At 54.8% G+C, this 20,671-nt stretch overlaps 1 protein-coding gene across 2 annotated transcripts in view; it reads right to left on the bottom strand.

The window, feature by feature from the left end:
• The window catches only part of SH2B3 (SH2B adaptor protein 3), a 36,093-nt gene extending 18,890 nt beyond the window's left edge, over window positions 1–17,203 (bottom strand). For both annotated transcript variants that reach the window (XM_039231341.1, XM_039231427.1), the window contains exons 1-2: window positions 16,867–17,203; window positions 5,970–6,764 (exon numbers count right to left, since the gene is read on the bottom strand). In XM_039231341.1, the coding sequence (XP_039087272.1) occupies window positions 5,970–6,737 (768 nt within the window). In that variant the 5' untranslated portion in view covers window positions 6,738–6,764; window positions 16,867–17,203. The remainder of the gene's footprint in view (window positions 1–5,969; window positions 6,765–16,866) is intronic.
• Window positions 17,204–20,671: the final 3,468 nt, after the last annotated feature.

The following is a 20,671-nucleotide window of genomic DNA, read 5'->3' as shown; positions in this document are numbered from 1 at the left end:
TGCGTGACCCTGAGCGAGTCCTTTGTCCCTCCCAGCCTCAGTTTCTTCCTTATCAGATGGGCCAGTGGCCTCAACCTCATGGAAAGGACTTGAGGTCGAGTGTTTAGGGCAATGCCTGGCACGTAGTAGGTGCTCGTTCAAGGGAGTAAATACACTGCCTCCCATCCTAGCCCAACCCTGGGCATGTCCGAGGACATGTGTGTGCCACAGACGAGTGGACGTGGAGACCAGAGGGGCCTGAAGGAGAAGAATCATGCCGTAGTCGTCCACCGCCAGCCCTTGGGAGCACAGGTGGCCCCAAGGGGGTTCCTCCAGCCCATTCCCGCTGCTGGGTAGTCCCAGCAAGTGTCTCAGCCCCTCTGGGTCCAAGTGCTCCCACTGCTCAAAGTCTGAAACTCCAAGTCCTCACTGGGGTCACAAGGCTGCCACCTAATCCAGCTCCAGCACCTTCCAACCTTCTCTCTGCTGGTTCACTCCACCCCAGACCCTGGCCATTTGGTTGTTCCTCCAAGTCTCCTGGTTTATGGCCGACCCAGGGCCTTTGCACTTGCCTTTTCATTGGCCTGGGACTCCTGCACCCAGATCTTCCAGGACTGGCACCTTTTCTCACTCAAATGTCACCTCCTGCTAAGGGGCCTTCGATGACCACCCCCATGTGGCAGCAATCCCGTCTCCTCCTGACGGCCGGCGCACAGAAGGGAGGCCCATCTGCTGCCCACCTGCGGGTCTGCCACTGAAACCAGAGAAAGCTGTGACTTCTCTATCCATCTTCGGGCGCTGGAAATAGCCGGCTCCAGCTACCCTCCACCCCCTCTGCCCCCCACAGGAGCCTGACTGTGGTCTCCACTTACACCCCCATGAGCAAGGAGCCCCCTCCCCCTGCAGCCCTCACCATGGACCCTTGAGGCGACTGCCATCACCCCTGCTTACAGATGAACAGAGTGAGGCTGAGTGGGGAAGACACCCACCAGGGTCGCACAGCCGGTCAGAGGCAGAGGTGAAGCTGTCCGGTGAGCCCCTGGACACCTGATCTCAGATTCTGGATGACATCTGCTTGGCTGAGGCCCACGTCCTGTGTCCCTGGGCACAGCGCCTCCTCCAGGCTGGCGCTGGCTTCCTCTTAATGACAGACTTCGGGTGTGAACCCAGAGCTCAGGCCCTGAACCACCCCACCGGCTGCCAAACCTTCAAACTTCCTTCTCCTTCTGTTTAAAGCCGCTCCTATAAACAGCTCAGAGTCAGAGGTCAAGGCTATCCACCTGGCATACTCAGTCGAATCTTAGAGTCTAAGTATCCTCAGCCCAGAGACTAAATGCCCCAAGTCATTCAGGGAACGTTCAGGAAGAGCCCCCAGACTGTTCCAAACACAACGGGAAGATGGCAGAAGCAGCTGGAGCCGGGCTGTCCCATCAAGACAGACACTTTGGGGGCGGTGCTGGGAGAGACCCAGGTCTTGTGGGAGACACTCCAGGGCTCAGGGTGACCACCAAGCCGAGACAGAGCCCCAAGGCCTGGCTGCCCCCAGGTTTGACCTCACCAGGGCCCGGACACCACTTCCGGACACGAAGGACTCTGAGTGGGGCCCCACCATCAGGGCTCGCAGGGCCCGCCGGGTGGACACGGAGAACCCAGGCCAGCACTGGAAATAACACCTGTGTTCTCAGCCCCAACGTCCTTACCGTGACAACCATCAGGGACACTGAGTGCGCCGTGTGCCAGGGACCATCTCCGTCAACACAACAGTGCCAGAAGGCGGGAACTACGAGTTGGTGCCATTGTACAGACTAAGACACTGAGGCTCAGAGAAGTGACGTCACTTGCCTAAGGCCCCCGAAGCAGGTTTCCCAAGATGGTTTGTTTTAAGAAGTTGTTTTTCAGGGGCACCTGGGTGGCTCAGTCAGCTGAGCGTCCGACTCTTGATTTCCGCTCAGGTCATGACCTCACGGTTTGTGAGTTCGAGCCCCATGCTAGGCTCTGTGCTGACAGCGTGAAGCCTCCTTGGGATTCTTTCTTTCCTCCTCTCTCTGCCGCTGTCCTACACATGCTCCCTCTCTTAAAAAATAAATTTTTAAAAAGCTTTTATTTCCTATTTTTATTTTTTTAAAGATTTTCAATTTTTTAAAATGTAATCTCTACACTCAACATAGGGCTTGAACTCACAACCCCAAGATCAAGTGTCACATGCCCCACTGAGCGAGCCAGCCCGGCGCTGCAGAAATTGTTTTTAAAAATGAAGTTTTATAGGGAACCCCAAGCTGTCACACAGATAAGACCATGCGTTTGGGCTGTTATTTGCCTTTCATGGAGCCATAACCTCAAGACTTTAAAAACAAGGAGAAGGGGCACCTGGGTGGCTCAGTCGGTTGGGTGTCTGACTTCGGCTCAGGTCATCATCTCATGATTCGTGGGTTCAAGCCCCGCATCTGGCTCTGTGCTGACAGCTCAGAGCCTGGAGCCTGCTTCAGATTCTGCATCTCCCCCTCTCTCTGCCCCTACCCATGTCACGTGTTTTCTCTCTCTCTCAGAAATAAAACATTTAAGAATTAAAAAAAAAATAAAAACAAGGAGAAAACAGACTTTTTATCTGTACTTGCATTTTTTCCACCGACAGCTTCCCATTGTATTTGGAATAAAGCACTAACTCCTCACATGACCCTCTGACCACACTTACTCCCCCATACCCCATCTTCCCTCTGCGTGTTCCCACCACCATGGCCTCTTCTGTTACAGTCTTCGAAACACACAGAATGCTTATCCATCTCAAGGCCTTTGCCCATGCTGTTCCCTCTGCCTGAAACACTGATCCTTTTTTTCTTTTTTTTTTAAGATCTAGTGTTTGGGGCGCCTGGGTGGCTTAGTTGGTTAAGCGTCCGACTTCCGCTTAGGTCATGATCTCGCGGTTCATGGGTTCGAGCCCCGCGTCAGGCTCTGTGCTAACTGCCAGCTCAGAGCCTGGAGCCTGTTTCAGTCTGTGACACTCTCTCTCTCTGACCCTCCCCTGCTCACGCTCTCTCTCTCTCTCTCTCTCTCTCTCTCCTAGAAATAAATAAAACATTAAAAAAAAAAGATCTAGTTTTTAACTAATCTCTACACCCATCGTAGGGCTTGAACTCACAACCCCAAGATCAAGAGTCACATGCCCTACTCAATGAGCCAGCTGGGCACCCCAACACTGAGACATTCCTAACTTGGGATTAAGACTGTGGTCCGGGGCACCCGGGTGACTCAGTCAGTTGAGTGTCCAACTTTGGCTCGGGTTGTGATCTCATGGCTCGTGGGTTTGAGCCCTGTGTCTGAGCAGTCAGCACAGAGCCTGGAGCCTGCTTCGGATTCTGTGTCTCCCTCTTTCTGCCCCTCCGCTGGTTGTGCGCGCTCTCTCAAAAATAAAAAATATTTAAAAAACATAAAAATTTTTTTTTTTAATTTAAATAAAGACTGTGGTCCAAAAGTCACCAGCTCAAGACTCACTAGGAAACTTTGGCAATTAGGACAGTGTGCTATTGGCCTAAGGAGACACACATGAGCCAATGGAACAGAAGGGAGAGTTGTCCAGAAGCACACAGATTACCCTTTATTTAGGATAAAAGCAGCATTGCAATCCAATAGACAAAAGATGGTCACATCAGCAAACAGTGCTGGGACAACAGGAAGAAACTGAGCCCTGCCTCACACCATACATAAAAACTAATCAGAGATAGATCTTGGTCCAAAATGTGAAGGCCGCCAAAAATAAAGCCTCCAGAAGAAAAGACAAAAAGATTTTCATGACTCTTGAGTAGGCAAAGATTTCGTAAATAGGACACAAAAAGCGCGAACCGTAAAGGCAGGCAGTTAATAAACTGGACTTCATTAAAAGCAAGAACTTCTATTCATAGGGGCGCCCGAGTAGCTCCATGGGTTAAGCATTCAGATTCTTGATTTCAGCTCAGGTCCTGATCTCACTTGGGACGCTCTCCCTCTCACTTTGCCCCTCTCTGGCTCACGCTCTATCAAAATAAGTATTAAAAACAAAAACAAACACACAAACAAACACCTCTGTTCATGAAAAGATTCCATTAAAGAAAAAAAGGCACCCCTCTGAGCAGGAGATGATAATTATAATAAAAGGAAGTATATCCCAAATATATAAAAACTGTTATAAAGCAATAAGAAAAGGACAGACAACTCAGTAAAAATAACAAGCACATCACGACAGAGCTAATTCTAGTGACCAATAAACATGAAAAGGTGTTTAACCTCATGAGTCATCAGGGAAATGCAGAAATTACTAGTTTCTGCAGTGAGAAACTAGTACACATCCACTAGAAGGGCTGAAATGGAAAAAACACAAAAATCAACTCACACGTTGCTGGCGGGGACATAAGATCATGCAACCACTTTGGAAAAAGTATATGAATTTCTCATAAACCTGCACTTGCCCTATGACCTAGCAAGGCCACTTCGAGGAATCTCCCTGACAGAAATGGAGCCCATGTCCACACAAAGAACTAGATGCATATTTCATAACAGCACAAAAGTCCCAGAGTAGAAACAATCCAAATATCCATCAACAGGCGAATGGATAAGCTCACTGTGGTATATCCATACAGCTGAGCTACTGAGGCACATGGACAAGTCTCTCGACTCATTACGCGGAGCAAAAGGAGCCAGACGTAAAAGGCAACACGTTGCGTGATTCCATTTGTGTGATGTCCCAGGACAGAGAACTGGAACCCCAGAGTACGAGTCAGTGGGAGAAGGGGGTGGCGGGGGTTGCAGAGGCAGAGGAGGTGGGAGGGAGCCTCCCGGGAGCGGGGTCACGGGGCATGCCCAACCACGGCAACACAGGGCTTCAGATGCGCTTCACCCACTTCATGTTTAAGGTTACCTCGCCTGAGAGGGTTCCTTGCCAACACTCCATCCCAACCACCGAATTATGGCCCCTCACTTATACTTCCAGAGGCCCCGCTGCTTTTCCTTTGGAACACAGTAGGATTTATAATTCCATGTGCATTTGTAGGGTTATTCAATGGCTCTCACTAAGATGCCTGTTCCCCAGCACCAGCATCTGTCTGGTACACAGTAGGCCTAGCTCAATAAATACCTATTACATGAATAACTAAGTCTCCTCCATTCAGACCTTGACCCCTGACGGCTAGGATCACGTCCACGGTGCTCCATCTCTGGCAGAATGGAACCACAAGGAGAAAGGAATGAGGTGAAAGCCACGTGGTCCCATCAGCTTGAGACACCTGAGTCAAAGACGGAACTCGTCAGGTGCGTGGAACACCTTGACCCTTCAGCCTCAACTGCACGGCAGAATTAGGTTGTCAAAAAGGGGAAAACACAACATTTTTTAGACTTGAAATAAAGAAGACATCAACAAATCACGGGACGTGCTAAGGAATCCAAATGACAGTTTTGACCTCCCTCCCCCCCCCCAAAAAACCCCCTCCTGTTTGTCATGGCCAATCTGGGTCAGGGTTTGCAAGGACGCGGACCAGCCTTCACAGCCCACAATGACACCCCATACAGCGCACACAGGGTCTCTGGACATTCTACCAAATCCCTGACCGGTCCTCCCAAAACCATCCTCAGAAACCAGGAAAGCCTGTAGAACCCGTCAAAGCCATCAGGCACATGAAGCCTCACGGCTGCCTCTACCACCGTATGCTGGGACCAGAAAAGCGGGAAGAGGGAAAATGCAAAAAATCCAAAGGAACTGCGGAGTGCAGATGGAAGCAGCGACCGACACCGGGGCCTCAGTTATGCAAATATCCCTCGTAACGTAAGATGTTAACAGGCAAAACCGCACGCGGGGCGCCAGGGAACGCAGAACTATCTTTGCAACCTCGATGCAAATCTAAAACGGTCAAAAAGAAACACTTCAGTTCACAAAAGACCTGCTTTCCTCTGGGCGCCCCGCGGCCACGCGCGGGGACCGGCGCGCGCCCCGGAGCGCCCTGGGGCGCCCCGCGCGGGGAGCTTACCTTGGGCGGGTCGAAGAGCTCGAGCACGCGGTCCGCCCCGCCGTCGGGGCCCCGGGCGCGCCGCAGCGCCAGCCGCCCCCGCTGCCAGCGCGCCCCGCTGTCCATGGACGCCTCGTCTGCCAGGCTGTAGCGCAGCGCTGCCTCCTTGAGGGCCTCGGGCGGCGGCTCGCGGGCCAGGCCCCAGGGCAGGAGCTTCCTGGCCAGGCCGGACCGGGCCGGACCCTCGCCCGCCTCCCCCGCGGCCCCGGTGGCGGGCAGCTCCCCGGCCGAGCCGCGGCGCAGGATGTGGCGGAGGCTGTGGCGCAGGTGCTGGAAGGTGCAGGCGGCGGACGGTGGCGGCGGGGCCAGCTCCTCGGAGCTGCGGGCCTTGGGCAGCGCGGGGGCCGCAGGACCCGGGCCCGGCTCGGCCAGGGGCGCCTCGGCCTTGGCGGGGGGCCCGCGGCTCGTGTCCCGGTAGTCGCGCGCGGGCGGCGCGGCCCTGGACCCCGGCGGCCCGGGCGCGCGGCCGTCGCGCACCTCGCGGCAGAAGTAGCGCTGGAAGAGGTCGGTGAACTGCAGCGACACGAGCTCAGCGCGCAGCGGCGCGTGGTGCGGGTGCTCCCGGGCGAAGAGCCAGTACTGCCGGGCCAGCTCCCGGGCCGTGGCCACCGCGTGCCGCTCGCAGAACTCGCTCCAGCCCCGCGGGGACGACGACGACGCTGCCGCGGCCGACGAGGAAGGGGACGATGCGGAGGAGGCCGAGCAGGGCTGCAGGGTGGGCCCGTTCATGGCGGAGACCGAGGGGGGGCGGCCACGCTGAAAGACACGGTGGGGTGGGCAACAATGGAGTGAGCAGGCACACAACTCCTTAAACCTGGCACCGCGAGGCAGGCTATTCACCAGGCACATCATCAAAAATTGAAAACCACCATTAACCGCCGGTGCTGGTGAAGATGCGGGGACGTGCGCACTCGGCTACAATGTTGCCGATACCGTTACCAGACGCAGCCTTTTGGAGGGCTGTTTGGCAGGTTCGGTTTCAGACCCAAGGATTCCACTTTCAAGTAGTTAGGAGAATACTTGCGCGTGCACAGAGAGGCACGTACAGGACAATCCCCTACTAGATGTTTTCTGCCCCCATGTATATAATAGGAAAAACGGTAGATACAACTTAAACGCCCATCAGTCAGAGATTGGTAAAGAAAACCGTGCTACATCTCAGCTGGAATATTCTGCAGTAGTGGAAAAGGTAGAGGGGGGTCTATGCCACCACCCCAAGGAACAATGTAGACTCTGATCCAATTTACAGGAACACACACAAAACTAAATTGCCAAGTTTTATGTGTACATAAATGTGTTTAAGTGGCGGACAAGAAAGGTATGCCTGGAGGAAACCCACCAGAAACAGAATTGGGGTAGAAGGGGTAAAAGAAACCAAGGAATACTGCTGCTACTTGTCTTTAGAAAATATGGTTAAGAACATAAGGGCGCCTGGGTGGCTTAGTCGGTTAAGCGTCTGACTTTCGCTTAGGTCATGATCTCGCGGTTCGCAGGTTCGAGCCCCGCGTCGGGCTCTGTGCTGACTGCCAGCTCAGAGCCTGGAGCCTGTTTCAGAGTCTGTATCTCCCTCTCTCTCTGACCATCCCCTGCTCATGCTCTCTCTCTCCTAGAAATAAATAAAACATTAAAAAAAAAAAAAAAAGAACACGGAGCCTGTGTCAAATGCCAGCACCACCACTTACTAGTTATATGACTTTGGGTGAGTTATTGATTTCTCTCTGCCTTAGTCTCCCCATCTGTAAAATGGGGAACATGATTGCACCTGCCTCATAGGAAGGTCATGAGGCTTGAGTTAATAAATGTAAAGACTTTAGGACTTAGGAAAAGCCTACTAAGGGCTGGCTGTTATTATTTAAATATTACAATGAGAGTGCAACCTTGGTGTCAATAAAAATAAAAACAGTGAATGAAAAGGAATCAATTAACAAGACTCACAGAGGAGTGTGAAGGTGTTTCCTGCTCTGATGAGGGTCTGTCAGGACAGGCAGACCCTTGCCTACCCATCCCAGCTGGGGCTCCATTCTCCTCCCACCCCCGTGGCTCCTTCTTTGGCACCACACAATCAAAAGACAGAAGCCCCCCACCCTCTGCTGTCCGAGGTGCTGAACCCCAGACCGCTCTAATTACCAGCAGTACCATCCTTTCTTCCAACTAGGCTTGGCTGGGCCTGGGCCCCTGCTGGGGACCACATAATCATGGCTGCTTATACTCCCCCCCCCCCAAAAAAAAAACCTATTACTAAGGGCCTGCTCTGTGCCAGACACCATGCTAGGCTTTGAGGGATACAACAGTGACCCAGACAGAAACCCCTGCTCTCTTGGGGCTACACTACACACGTGTATATATAGGCTGTGTGACCTCTGACACATGACTGGACCGCTCTGAACCCCACCCAGTTTCCTCATTTGTCAAACACAGGGCACCATGGTATCCACCTCATTAAATGGTTATAAGGAGTCCTTGAGAGACGCTCAAGGTGGAGACCTGAACCTGGAAATTGAGGGTCTTTCTGCCACACACCAGTGCACAGGCACCTTCTATTTGTGACTCCGCGAAGGGTCAGGGTGGGACAGGTCTGCTGGGCAGCTGCAAAAACAATGAAGCCTGCCCCTGCCATCTCAGGCCATCGCAGTGATCCTGCAGCTAAACTCAGGAGGACACCCCAGATGGTGTCAGTGGGGAGGGCGCTCTGCACAGAGTCAACATTTTTGCACATCACCAGGTCCTTGAAACCTATGTACAGTAAGCACTTTGCACGTAGTAGTCAGTAAAAGCTGCCAGGCAGGAGGGAGAGGAGCCGTGTGTGCCCTTGACCACCACATTCTGCCCAGAAAAACACCCTGTAGCTGAAGGGCGGATGGTGGTTACCTGCATGTGTGTGTGATTTGCCCTAAGCTAACCCATGCCTCCACACAGGTGAGGCAAGCACTGACCTCCCAGGTTAGGGGGCCCACAGAGCTCTCGGACTCCAGAGCCAGGCTCCTGCCCACCTGCGAGACCCTGTATGATCTTCCCCCATTCGTGCCTGCTGCCTCTGGGCAATTGGCTGCTTTCAGCTTCACACAAAAGGCAGCTTCCCTGAGCCTACCAACTGAGTCAAGTCCTGAACTTGTCCTTCAGCATGCTGGTCACATACTATCACTTAATAGATCTGATTATTTAATCAGTGACTATCTCCCCACCAGACTGTGAGCTTCACAATCTGCTCCCAGCTCTGGTCCCAGTCCCGAGCATGCAGCAGGAGCTCAATAAACACCCGTCAAATGAATGAATGAACATATGAATGCAAGAGGTTGGCTGAATTTGCAACCTCTGGCTCTTCTGGCAGATGCATGGTGGCCAGCAGCCACCAACGACCACTTCTCACTAGGCCGCCCCATCTCCTGTGCACCCTGGAATCCCGGTCCCAACTGCAGAGCCAGACTCTGACAGGAGGCTTCTTGAAACATGTGCCTGCTCCACGCTCCCTTGCTGCCCGGGCAATGGCCGGCAGTCTTCCTCACCACACCTCCCCCATCAGAAATGCAATATATACAAGCACTTGCTGGACATCAGGCATTTTTTTTCTAAAGCATTGTCTCCTGAACTTCATCACAGCCCTAGGGGGGGGGGGGGCCTATAATTGCTCCCATTTTACAGATAGAAAACTGGAGCACATGAGAGGACCCATACTACCAGTTATTAGAAACTCCCACAGAAGTCATCCCCAGAATACCTGATCTGTGCCTGAATGCACGCCATGAGGAGGACTCATTCCCAGTGACTGTTTATTGAGTGAGTGAGCTCCAGGGGCTCCTGGGTGGCTCAGATCATGATCTCATGGTTGATGGGTGTGAGTCCCAGGTCAGGCTTTGTGCTGAAAATGTGAAGCCTGCTTCAGATTCTCTGTCTGCCTCTCTCTTTGCCCTTCCTGCACACATGCAGGCTCTCTCTCTCTCTCTCTCTCTCTCTCTCAAAAATGAACATTAAAAGAAATGAATGAGTGAGATCCAGAGGAAGGGATATCAAGTTCTCATTCAGCTTCTGCTGGAGTCAGGAGGCGTTAGCTCCTCTGTCCAGGTCCCAAACTCGCCAGGTGGTGAGGAAAACAGCCACAGGATAAAAGCTTAAAACCAATGATTCAATATTTTATACATTGCAAAATGGTCACAGTAAGTCTAGTTATTATGCTGTATACCTGAAATGACGTGTGTCAATCAGATCTCAATTTTAGAAATAAAAATGTAAAAATAAAAATGACGATAAATGATACTACGTCTGGCTTTCTATGTGTCCTGCTCTGTGTTAAACACTTTGCAAATACATTTACTAGTTTAATCCCCATTGGAGGGCACGGGGGAGTCCTCCCAATATGTCCATTTTACAGATAAAAATGCCAAGGCCAGGGAAGATTGGCTTGCCCAGAGTCACACAGCCGGTGAGGCCCAGAGCTGGGATCAGAACCTGGCTGGCTCTGCTAGAAGCAATACTGCTTGATATGTGAGCGATACTGCTCACTGTCCCGCACCCTCAACCTGGGCTGTTTGCCCCTGGAGGTCTGAGAGGCCACCTCATTGCTGCTCACCCCCCAAGGCCTGGTCACAGTGGATGCTCCAGAAATATTACTTGTATGGATGAGCGAACTCCCGGGATTGAGGTGGGCTGCCGTTTGATAGTCATGCTCCTTGGAGTCATGCTCCTGACCCACATGGACAAGCAGAAAGTGCTGGGGGGGGGGGGGCTCTGAGAAACCCACCGAGATCCCCTCCCTTCCCATCCAGGGGACCTCCCGCGGTGGAGCTACCAACTAAACCTGGTTCTTATCCTGCCTCTGCCACTTCTTTGCTGTGTGATGCAGCCAAGGGTGCTTGCCTCTCTGAGCCTGTGTCCTCATCTGTGTCCTGGTGGTGTTCAGCTCTTGGCATTTACTAGGAGCACTCTGAGAGCTGACGGCTGTGGGGTGCTGGGCATGGGGCTCAGCAAACAAGCCGCTGCTGCTGTTGTTACTGTCAGCAGAGAGGAGCAGCAACATCAGAGAGGGTCAGGCTCGCGGCCCTGGAAGCCACAGGGGGAGCCCGGCCTTGCAGGCTGGGCCAGCAGGGAGCATCATGGGAGCCCGAACAAAAGGCCTTCACAGGGGAGAGGCGGCTCCAGGCAGGAGCTCCAGGCAGGAAATCACCAGTCGGAGCCCTGAGCACTCAGCTTTGGCCCACATCTGGGAGGGGGCGTGCCTGGGAGGTTTCCTGGCTGGGCGGTCAGCCAGGCCACAGGAAGGTGGTCCCCTCCTTGGGCCCCAGCCCAGGTGGTAGCCATTTATTGAACATTTACTATGTGCTAAGCAGTTGATCAGATCACACCAACTATGGGATCAGGACCTGAAAAACGCTTGGCAGAAAGCATTTATTAATCACCTGAGTGTTCCTAGGAAGCTCCAGGATTAGGCTGGAGGATATGAATAGGGGGGTCTTTGGGGCATTTCTATTCCCCCCCCCCCGCCCCAACCAGAGCATCTGGAAGCCTGGGTGGCCAGAGGGATGAACAGATTCCACACAGAGGGGCCTGCGAATCCACACAGTCCCTCCCACCAGATCAGCCTGGGCTTTTGGGGCAGGGAGTTCCCAGCTATGTGTGTGGAGGTGGGGCCCCAGGATTTCCCAAATCGCACAGTGGAGTGAGGAACAAGGAAGATGTTGAGTGGGAGCAGGAAGGTTGGATCCGGACACTCCCTTCCCCCCAAGTCCCACAGCAAACACACAGACGTGGCTGTCTCCAAGCCCAATCCTAAGGCGCCAGGGTCGCGGGGAGGGGTCGGACCTGCCTCTCAGGACCCCAAGTTCAGGAAAACTGTGTCCACCAGAGTGCCTGCTAAGGGCAACCTTGTGAGGGCCTCAAAGCCTTAGCCGGAGCATGGTGTCCCCGTTCAAACATATCCATCCTAAGGGACCCCCGAGCCTCTACCAAGTCAGTGAGATATGAGGTGCTAAGCAGCTGGGAATCCTGGCTCTAAGCAGGGAATGTGAGCTGTGGGGCCCACTCTAAGCCATGGCCCCAGAGACTGAGGCTCGTCAGCCTGTACTCTAGCTAATCACCCTGGGTAATAATGTAATCTGGGGAAGCTAACATTTTCCGTTTAATTATCAGGCTCAGGTGCGGAGAAGGCCTTTACCCACCTGTGGGAATCCCTCCTGCCAAGCCTGGGGGAGGATGGTTTACATTGTGGTAAATGAAGTTAAAATGAGCCAGTCCAGAGCTTACCCCTCCCCCAGCTCACAGCTGTTTGGGCAGGAAGTCTCACACCTTCAGAGGGAGACACCTCCTCCAGGGAGGACTCCAGGTTGACTCCAGGTCACAGTGAGCATTTCTGTCTCCCCCACCTATAGCCCCAACTTCTCTAGCAGGCCAGACCCACTGCCCAAAGAAGCCCAGAGAGGTGGAGGGATTCCAGCACATCCAGCCTCGCAGTCAGCCCACTGCCCTCTCACACCATTCAGGCTGTCTAGACTGTGAAGAAGCTCCTAGGAAGTAGGGAGTGAAGGTTCTGAGGCCCAGGGGGAGGCTAAGAGGTGGGTTCTGCCCTAGATCATCAGGCAGTCAGTAGAGGCCTGATGCATCCCTTCCAGGGTCACCTAGTGCCCAGGGACATTTATCAGGCGGGCACAGTCTGCCAGAACAGGAAATGTCCTCTGGCTTCCTCTGTCCCCATGCCAGGCCTGACACCCTGGCCACACACACACACACACACACGCACACGCACGCACACCCAGCTAGACCACAGGAGAAAACCAGGGACTATCCCCCCAAGAAGGGGCAGGACTCTCCAGCCCCACCCCCTCATCCAGCACGTGACTTCCTTTAACTGCCCCTGAGCTGAGGAGAGAAGGGTGAGAATGTAACGTGGGGGAAGCCTCTCAGCGAGCCCCGCACCCTGCAATGGTGCTGCTTCTCAGGGTCAGAAGCGAACCCCTCCCGCGCTCCTCACCTTCTCCACACCTGTCCTCTGACTCTCACAGGGCAGATTCGTGCCCGAAGGCCCTCTTCGGTGACCACCTCCCCCCAGTCGGGTCTCCAGTCCCCCAGCCCCCCAAGGCTAGCACCTTGTCAGGCACCCTGTGAGTCAGCTCCCGGTGAGCAGGGCATAGACTTCCTCTCTCCCAGGCCTCCCTGGAGACGCATGGCGCAGTGGCAGCCTCCCCCCCGCCCCCAGCCAACCGGGGTGGGGGCCCACATCCGGGCAGGCCCCCAGGGGCTCCAGGCCTGGCCCTGAGGAAGCCTGCAGCCCGGCCCCCCTTGCCGACCCCTGACAGGGTGGCGTGGGAGGAAAAATCTTCCGGCCATCTGCTCAGCTGCTGGGTTTCCGGTCGGGGCGGGGCCGGGGGACCCCCGGAGGACTTGCTCTCCTGGGGAAGTGCCCCTCGGCCCTGCAGAGGGGGAAGAATCCCAGGTTGAGGAGCGGAGCCCAGTGGCAGTCGCCGGGGCCGCGGAGCCCTGACTGAGGAACGCTGGCTGCCCCGGGGTCAGGGCCCAAGCAAGCGGGTGTGCAGCTGCGGGCTTTGGACCTGCCCAGTTTCCAAGGGACCGCAGGCCCCCGGAAGCCAGGGAACTGGGGCGCAGGGCTCCTGGGTCCAATTAGGCCTGACTCAGCGAGTGACCCCAGCTGAGTCACTTCCCCTGGGCAGCCTGCCGGCCTCAGTTTCCTCAGGGAGGGCGGGTAGCTGGGAACAGGGTCTGGCTGGGAACGAGAAACGCGTATTACACCTCTGGACTCGACGGCAGGCTTCTCACATCTGCCAGATGGAAGCTGCTTCCTGCCCCGCCCAGCCGAAGATGCTGAACACCCGGGAAGCCCCTTGGGACCATTTTCCCAGGAAACCTGGCAATTAAATGCTAGCCCCCTCTGGGGCATGAATAGCAGTAGCTCACACTTACTGAGCACTGCCTGCATGTCAGGCGTTATGTGTACCACTTCTCAACACAATTCTACCACACAGTCGTTAGTACTCCCATGTCATAGAGGAGGATACTGGAGCTCAGAGAGGTTAAGGGACAAGCCCAGAGGCACACAGCCGTAGGCAATGACAGCCAACACAGTTCAAGTCCCTACACTATGCCAGACTCATACACTCCATGTATTAGCCTACCCTGGAGAGGCCAGGACTCTTGGTCCCCATTGGGCAGATGAGGCCCAGAGAGGTCAGGTGACTTGCCCTAGGCCTCACAGCTAGAAGTTGGCAGGACCCAGATTTGGCTCCAAAGGCCATGCTGCTACCAGGGAGAGGTAGGAATCTAACAGGAGAGGCCTCGTAGTTAATATTAATATCATCATCTATTATTATCAGGTGAGGCCAGCACTGAGTGCCTTATGTGCCTCTCCCCCACCCCCCACCCCCGCTGCCAAAGTGGGCTGCCCTGGGACTGGGAGGTCCCTCCAAGTTCCTCTGTCCCTGGCCCCCTCTGCCCTTGGGGAGGCTCCCTCCGGGAGGTGGAGGGTGCCCTGGAGTGGCACTGCTGGACCAAGATATCCAAGGGCACCCAAAGGTTGAACCGCGCTGGGCTACAGCTAGGTCTGGAGTGGTTCTACAGAATCTGATTTGTATTAGAAAGTCCCGTCTATCAAAGGAGGATCAAGCCCAGGCTTCACAGGAATGGGGGTTGGGAGGATCAGGAAGGAAAACAATCAAAGCTGTCACCCACAACAAACAACAAGTCTCATCATTCTTACTACTACTACGCCTGATCAAAATGTCCTAACCACTTTGTGAATTCACTCGCATCTGGTTCCAAAGACCCTGAGTATGACGTACTATTATCACACCCACTTGACAGATGAGGAAACTGAGGCTGGGACGGTGAAGCAAGACCTCATAGCCAAGAAGCACCATCCCCTCATCCTCGCCTGTGTCTTCAGGTTCTTCTCGCAAAGACTCAGCAGCCCCAGAGCTGCACATGCTGGCGGTACTCAAGGGACGTCGATGAACAAACATTCCACAGCCAGTAACAATAACGCTGATGACGGTAATGATGAAAAATCATCCCCACCACCTGTAACTGAACACCTTCTCCACCAGGTAGCAGGTGCTTTTCGCACACTGGCTCATTAAATCCCTACCACAGACCTGTTATTATCCCATTCATTTCACACGGGGGGAGCTGAGGCTTCCAGGCGCCCCTTGCCTGTGCACTCAGCTGGACAGACGCGGTGGGAGGATGCACACTAAGCCTCCAGGACCGTTCTCGTCCACTGCTGAGGCCCTGAAGGTCCTTGGCCCCCAGCAGCTGGTACTTCAGTCCAGCCCCTTCCCAGCTGGCTGCCTCTGTGGCCCACAGGGACCACAGAAGTTCTAGGAATGTTCACCCTTTGGCTCAGAAGGGTTTTCCCTCCCAGAGGAGGGTTGTGGGAATAGGCTCAGAAAAAGTGCATGAAAAACCCTTCCAACTTCCCAAGCGGGCCCTGGCCTCTCATCTGCTGACCCCAGCCCCACCCCCACCCCCCGGGCGGCCACTGACTGCTCTCCCCCCATTCGGGCTGGGTCTCCGGCCCCCGCAGGTCCCAGAGAGCCTCCGGAGCTGTTTCCGCTCTGGCAGCCAGGTCAGTGATGGGAAATCCAGACAGGACTTGCGCCTTCAGCCCTAGAGACCTGTGTGCCCATCGCCTGGCAGGGGCCCTGCAGCTGGACTGTAAACAGGGAGGCAAGATGGGCTGACTGCCCCGGCCGACCTGGCAGCTGGTGGGTGTCAGGGGGTGCTCATCTCCCAGGCAAGGCGGGGAGGGGGGAGGGTTAGCTCTCAGCCGCTCCTGCTCCCAAAGCTGGACCTTGGCCCTACAGACATCATCTTGCCAGGCCCTCTGCTCCGAAGCCCCCACCCGCAGCCCAATTTCACTTCCTCCCACTCAGTCAGGCCTGGCCATGCCCCTCCCTGGAGGCCTCCAGCTGCAGGCAGTGACCTCCTCACCTACATCATCGTGGCAGGGAATGGGGAAGAGAAACAGGAGAATGAGGAAATTAAAGAAGAAGAAATAAAAAAAAGCAGGAGAGGCAGGCAGGCCCCCCTCCCCAGTTCCTCAAATGCAGTCCCCATCATCCCAAAAGCCCCCACCGGGCAGAGGGAGGGGAGGGAGGGGATTTCTGGATCAGCCATTAAAGGCCTCTGAAATTACCCTCCAGCCACACTGACCTATAAGACCCTGGCCCCTTCGCTCCCCATCCCTTTTTTTTTTTTTTTTTTTTTGGATGGGAGGAGTCACCTGAGCTCCAGGTCTGGGTGTGAGGGAACCAGCTCAAAGGGACCTGAGCTGTGAGACTCCCAACCCTGTGAAACTCCAGGCTCAGTGGCTCGGGGGCACCTGGCCTGACTCGCCTCTGAGACGTGGGGACTCACGGGCTTCTAGGATCCAGAGATACCCTCGTAGCCACAGGGCCTGGGCTGGGAGAGTGGGGAGGGGCAGGTGGCTCCGCTCCCGGAGGGCTCTTCCATCCTCATAGCCTCAGTGGACTACTTTCACTTTTAAGGTCCAAGCACCTGACCCTAGAGCCCCTCCTCACCAAGCACAGGTTGAGGGGGATTGCTGCTCTCGACTGACCCGGCTACTTTAAGAGGAGGTAGATTGGGGGTATTAACCATACCCTCTCAGCGCCTTCCCCAGTGCCTTCCCCTATTGCATCCCCAACACGTGTGTGGGTGGGGGTGCCGGCGGGGAGAGTGTCGCAGGGGCTGGGGAAGGGTCACCCCTGAACACCCCATCCGGGACAGAGGCAGGGCAGTATTTCAGGCTGCGGTGGGAGTGTGCAGACACCGGGCAGAACCGGACAGGGGGCCTCCTCCTCCCCCATTAAAGCCCTCCCAGCCCCACAGGAGGGAGCGCCGGGAGAGGCGGGCTTACCTGAGAGAGAGAGGGTCCGGGCCCGGCCGGCCCATGGCGTCGCGCGCCCCCGGCCCCCCGAGATCCCGAGGGGGCGGGCGGGCCCCCGCCGCGGGCGCGTTCTCTCCCGCGCGCCGGCTCCTGGCTCGCGGCTCGCTCGAGCGGAGCTCAGGCAGGAAACCCGGGCTCGGAAAATGGCCAGCGCCTCATCATTTCCGCCGCCAGCGCTTGACAGTTGCGGGAGGATGCGCCCCCGGGCCGCCACCGGGGAAACTTTGCTGTTGCTGCCGCCGCCGTCGCCACGACTGGCCGCGACAGTCCGGGCGGGCGGCCGGGCGGAGGCGGTGGCCCGAGCCCATGCCGCCCCGCGCCGTTATGTAAAGAGGAACCGGCTGTGCGAGCGGAGCCCGGCGGGGGAGGGCGACCAGGGTGGGGGCGGGGCCAGGGTGGGGAGGGGCTGCACGAGACCACGCCCCTGTCCGTCCGTGAGCCAGATATGCCGGAGGGGTACAGCCCCCTGAGGGCGGGGCCGTGCCTGGCCCCGCCCACCAATCCTGCTCCGCCGCGGCCGACCGGGTCCAGGGGTCTCAAACTCGAGCCTGGAAAGAGGCGGGACTCTGTAAAGCCACGCCCACACCTCGCCCACCGGATTTCGCATCCCGCGGACTAAAGAAGGGAATGAACGACCGGGGGGCGGGGCAGCCTTAGTCCCACCCACCTAGCGCCTGCCGACCCCCGGGTGCCTCAGCGCTGCGGGGGCGGGGCCAGATGGAGAAAAGGCGGGGCCTGGAGGCGGGGCCCGGCGGAGTCTCTTGGCCTCGAGGGGGCGCGCCCCAGCGACTCCCTCCTGCGAGGCCTTATCTGCACTCTCCGGACGGGTCCGTGCAATAGCGACCACAGCTTTCATCACCCCCGGGGGAAGGATTCCAACCCCGCCCGGCCCCGACTATCCGTGACTCCGCTGGGCCGATCTGCCACGGCCCTAGACCCCCAACCGTTAGGGTTCTGTCCCCACCCTCAGTTCTGCTCTCGCCGCTGTTGGTGCCTGTGTAGACCGACCTCTATTGGGCCACTACTATCGGGCCCCGCCCCAGGGGTGCATCATTCTCTAGGAAGCCCTCCCGGGCCACTGGCACCCATGCCCCCTGGGCCTCCCTGTCTGCTCCGCCCCGTGCTTTCATTTTGTCTACAGGCCTTATGTGGGGTGAGGTTGACAGTGGAGTGCCCCCCTAATCTGAGGTGGAGCATGCACTCAGCCAGCCCTTCCCCCAACACAGGGGTGGGAGGGAAGAGAGGAATGTCTACTCTTCTTCCTTCCACAACAGGAAACAAGTCGATTAGGCCCCCAGCTTGCTGGAGCCTCGTCACCCCTTCCCAGACAATATACTCCTCCAGTCCGCTGCCTCCCCCTCTTACCAGCTTTGGGCAAATGACTTGACTTCTCCATACCTCAGTTTTCTCATCTATGAAATGGAAATAATAAGAGTACCCACTCCACTGGGTTGCTCTGAGGGTTAAATGAGTCAGTGCATTAAAGTATTTAGTATTGGGCTTTGCCCGAGGGAAAACACTGCTGCATGGGCGTTTGTTAATCAGGCTTGGGTTCTGCCCTTGGAGCTACAGAAAGGGGTTCCCCAGAAGATGGGGATTTCCAGACCCTACCCAGATGGGGATCAGGGCTGGTCTGCTGTAGGATACTTGAAGTCCCGTAACTGTGAAGGAACTAGCAATAAACATGTGCTTTCCACAAATACTTGTTAAAGCCTACAGTGTGCCAGGCACTGTTCTAGGTGCTGGAGACACAGCAGTGAACAAGACAGACACAAATATGCCTGCCCTCATGGAGCTGACACTCTAGTGAGGGGACATAGAGCATAAGTACCATAATTATGTAAATAAATGGGATAATGCATCAGAAGGAAGAGAAAACAATTATAGGATAGACAGTAGAAAGGGACTGTCTTAGACTGGAGGCTTGGGGAATACCTCTCTGAGGAACTAACATCTGAGCTGAGACTACCCCTTCCCCCCATCCCACAGCAAAAAGCATCTGGGCACCATAAAGCCCTGGAAGGGCATTCCAGACCAGAGGAAGAGTGAGTGCAAAGGTCCTGAGGTAGGAATAAGTTTGGTGCATTTGAGGAAGGTCAAGAAGGCAGTGCTGATCCCCACAATACACCGATAGGAAGAGATGAAGGTGGAAAGTGAGGCCAATCACACAGAGACTTGAGGATCCTGGTGGCAAGTTTGGGAATTATATCTTGAGGGCAATAGGGAGCCACGGAGGGTTTTTGAGCAGAAAGATCTGTTGAGCTTTGGATTTGAATTGCAAAGTCTGGAGCTGGCAACTGACTAGAAAGTGTGCCAGTAACGTTCACATAGCATCTGAGGATCTGAACAAGGAAGGGTGTGAGGTGCTACTAGGGAAGCCTAAACGGATCACTCCATAATAGTATCTCTATACGACACCTGGGGAGACTGAGGCCTAGAGAGAGCAGTTACTTGCCTGCAGTCACACAGCTGCCAGCTTGCGCCAACAGAGCACCAGGTACACAGCAGTTGTCAAATAGTTGCTGAAATCTGCCAGCCACAAGCACTTTCCCTCTCACTGCCCAGACAGCAGTTCTGCTGACTTAAATGGAGACTTGTGGTTCTTCCCCTTTTTAATCACAGTGCAAGCCTTCTCTCGTGCCAGATTTCTCAGAGGCCCAAAGTGGTTTCCCTTCTCGCTACATTTCTTCTCGCCCGGCGTCCCCTCCAGAGTCCAGTTTATTATTTCAGTGCTCTCAGCGATTGTGACTTCTCCCTCGGTTTCTGTTTTTCCTTAGAAAGCCAAAGCGTTTACAACGAACACCTCTTCTGTCGCCTTGCCCTAGATTTGAGTGCACCCCAGCTCTGAACTACTGGCTGGCGGTGGCTCCTCCCACTTCACAGGTCCCTGGGGCACCAAATGAGAAGTTTATCTGAATTCCCCGAATTCCCCCGAAGCAAGCGAGATGGTCTCAGCAAGCAGGTCCCACCGCCCTTGCTCCCACGCTGACCGCGAGAGCGCCTACTGCCTGCCAAGTTCGGGGGCCGGAGACTTTCAGCATTAGTAACAGTAATGAAACAGCAGCCACTGACAACATTAGTAAATACTTATTAACACCGCTAACCGTGATATTAACAACTGGTAGTAATAACAATAACACAAAAGTTAACCAGTACAGAATTAACAACAGAAGCGATAACAATAAAAGAATAATATTAACAGTTAATAGGTCTCATTAAAAATAATAATAGGGGGCCCCTGGGTGTTTCAGTCGGTTGAGTGCCTGACACTTAATTTCAGCTCAGGTCATGGTCCCAGGGTGGTGCCTGCTTAAGTTTCTTTCTCTTTCCCCTGCTCCCACTCTCTCTCTCTCTCAACCAACCAAACAAATAAATAAATGTCACTATTAGCTATTACAGAATTAATAGTAAATACAAAATAACAATAGGATGTCAGTAGTAACAATAAATATAATAACAGTTCTAGGATTAATAGTAACAACAGTAGCTAATGGCATCAGGATTAATAACAATAAATACAAACTAAAACTAGGATAGGAATAAGATTAATAATAAATATGGGGGCCCCTGGCTGGATCAGTCAGAAAAGCCTGAGACTCCTGATCTCAGGGGTCGTGAGTTCGAGCCCCACACTGGGTGTAGAGATTATTAAAAAATAAACTTCGTCTTATTTTTATTTTTTTAATTCATTTATTTTGAGAGAGAGAGAGAGAGAGAGAACATGCATGAGCAGGGGAGGGACACAGAGAGAGGGAAAGAGAGAGAATCCCAAACT

Source organism: Hyaena hyaena, unplaced genomic scaffold, assembly GCF_003009895.1.
Source record: "Hyaena hyaena isolate Hyena2069 unplaced genomic scaffold, ASM300989v1 scaffold_0, whole genome shotgun sequence".
NCBI lineage: Eukaryota > Metazoa > Chordata > Mammalia > Carnivora > Hyaenidae > Hyaena > Hyaena hyaena.
The sequence above is the reverse complement of the archived record's forward strand: the minus strand, read 5'-3'. Positions and strand labels throughout refer to the sequence as shown.